We start from the raw sequence: 2,500 nt of genomic DNA, 5'->3' as shown, positions 1-2,500 counted from the left end.
TAGCTGCCTACATGGCGGGGAAAAATAAACAAAACGGCCAAACACGTAAAATGTTACATGTCTGTCTGAGTGTGTATGTGTGCGTGCCTGAAATTTGATAGAATCCAGTCGTATCTACCCAGTTAGGCAGACAGCCTGTTGTTGCAAATGATACCGAGTTTGTAAAGTGATTAGAGCTTGGTCTCTGACCGAGGATAGGTGCTATTTATCTATATCATCATCATCATCATCATCATCATCATCATCATCATCATCATCATCATCATCATCATCACCAACCCGATCCAACCCGACCCCACCCGTACCCAGCCCTACCCTCTGAATGTCGCTCTGCACAGCGTCCCAGACGTTGGTTCCCTTGCAGGTGACCTTGTAGAGAATGTCCTCGTGGACCTTCTCCGAGATCCTCTGGGACAGTGGCACCATCTTGTTCTTCTCGCTGTCAGCACGGGCCGTGTCCGTCTTCATGAACCAGTCTGCGTACCTGGAGGGGGACAGTATAGTATAGTATAGTATAGTATAGTACAGGGTAGGGTAGGGTAGGGTAGTATAGTATAGTATAGTATGTAGGGTAGTACAGTACAGTATACTATAGTATAGTATAGGGTAGGGTTGGGTAGGGTAATACAGTATAGTATAGTATAGTACAATATATGGTAGGGTAGGGCAGGGTAGTGTAGTATAGTATAGTATAGCATAGTAGGTAGGGTAGTACAGTACAGTAGTGTATAGTACAGTATAGTATAGTCTACTATAGTATAGTATAGGGTAGGGTTGGGTAGGGTAATACAGTATAGTATAGTATAGTGTAGGGTAGGGTAGGGTAGAGAAGCACAGCATAGCATAGCATAGTAGGGGAGAGTGGAGGAGTATAGTATAGTATAGTATAGTATAGTATAGTATAGTATAGTATAGTATAGTATAGTATAGTATCGTATCGTATCGTATAGTATAGCGCATAGCCAGGACATACTCATTCTTCTACACCTTTGCACATCACTTGTTCGGTCAAAACTTATATATGCACAAGAAGTATACTTCAGTGCACCGAAATATTTATTGAAAAAAATTCAAAGCATAGACTGCAGAGCATATAAACTGGCACTTGGCTTACCAGCCCATGCTTCCAGTAAGAAAACGTACAGTGCAGCGGGAGTACTACCATTAGAGGATCAAAGGGAACTTGCGTGTAGCAAATTTGTCTTGAGAAGTTTAACGGACGAAAATGATTTGGAATCGGAAATAAATCTCAAATCCGACCGCGATTTTCCAAAGAGAGCTAGATCTATATCCTCTCATACCACACTGGGAACATACACGTCAAATATTTTAACAAATTCCGGCGTGAATAAAACCCCACATTTTGCTAAAAGGTCTGTAGTATCACCTACACCTGTATGGGAACTTCAAAGAGCGCAATTTGATATCGATCACACTGATCTGACCAAAGATGACAACATAAATTTACTTACATCACATGTACGAAACCATTTGGAAGAGAAATACATTACTTATCTAAAGATTTTTACAGACGGCTCTGTTGTAAATGATAGAGCTGGTGCTGCTTTCGTTATTCCTGACCTTAACTTTCAAAACTCTTTTCAACTGGGAGAGAATAAATCCATCTTCACAGCTGAACTCATAGCAATTCTAATGGCGTTAAATTTCATGATATCCTTTCCGAAAACTGTATTTCAAATTCTATTTTGTGTTGATTCTAAATCAGTTCTTCACGCTATTGAACTTATAAAAGAAACTGTTAGGTATGAACTAATTATTGAAATTAACCATTTGATTCACGAACTCTTACTAAGAGGCTCCCACATAACCTTTTGCTGGATTCCTTCTCATTGCGGTTTCTACTATAATGAAAAAGTTGACATTTTGGCTAAAAAAGGAGCTAGAAGCTCCACGGAGTTAGATTTAAATATTTCGCTTTCACTACAGGAATGTTACACCATGGTAGAAAAAGTCCAATGGTCAAAATTTCAGTTTGAAGAAAAACACACCGGTAACTCGGAGTTACATAAGAACATAAAGAAAATGTATGGTTTCATGGGAAAACATTACCATAATGATTTTCATAAGAGGCAAATCATTTCTCTAATCTGCAGATGGAAAATGAATTGTTTTAGGACAAAATATGTCAGTAATGTTTCTTGCATCTGTGGTGCTCACATAACAACCGATCATATACCAACTTGCGATATGTTAAAGTCTCAAATCCCTGAACTGAAATCATCTTCAGTGTTGACGATCTTCAGCAGTCCATTGCTAATGTATGACCTTTTCAACTCCTTGTTAAATAGTCCTGTTGGTTCGCTGTTATTGTTGTTAGTTTTTCATTAGAAATATGTTATATTGTTATGTGTTGTTTTTTTTGTTTTGTTTTTTAAACAAAACTTAAATCAGTAATTTTCACACACACACACACACACACACACACACACACACACACACACACACACACACACACACACACACTTTCACTTACTCGTAT

At 38.5% G+C, this 2,500-nt stretch overlaps 1 protein-coding gene across 1 annotated transcript in view; it reads right to left on the bottom strand.

Annotated features, from left to right (window-relative positions):
* Positions 1 to 2,500, bottom strand: part of LOC143285751 (uncharacterized) — a 46,992-nt gene that overhangs the window by 20,102 nt on the left and 24,390 nt on the right. Inside the window, exon 6 of the mRNA XM_076593165.1 lies at positions 316 to 484. Within this exon, the coding sequence (XP_076449280.1) occupies positions 316 to 484 (169 nt within the window). The remainder of the gene's footprint in view (positions 1 to 315; positions 485 to 2,500) is intronic.

This window comes from Babylonia areolata, chromosome 9, assembly GCF_041734735.1.
Source record: "Babylonia areolata isolate BAREFJ2019XMU chromosome 9, ASM4173473v1, whole genome shotgun sequence".
Lineage (NCBI taxonomy): Eukaryota > Metazoa > Mollusca > Gastropoda > Neogastropoda > Buccinidae > Babylonia > Babylonia areolata.
Note: the sequence above shows the minus strand (reverse complement) of the source record. Positions and strands in the feature narration are given on the sequence as shown.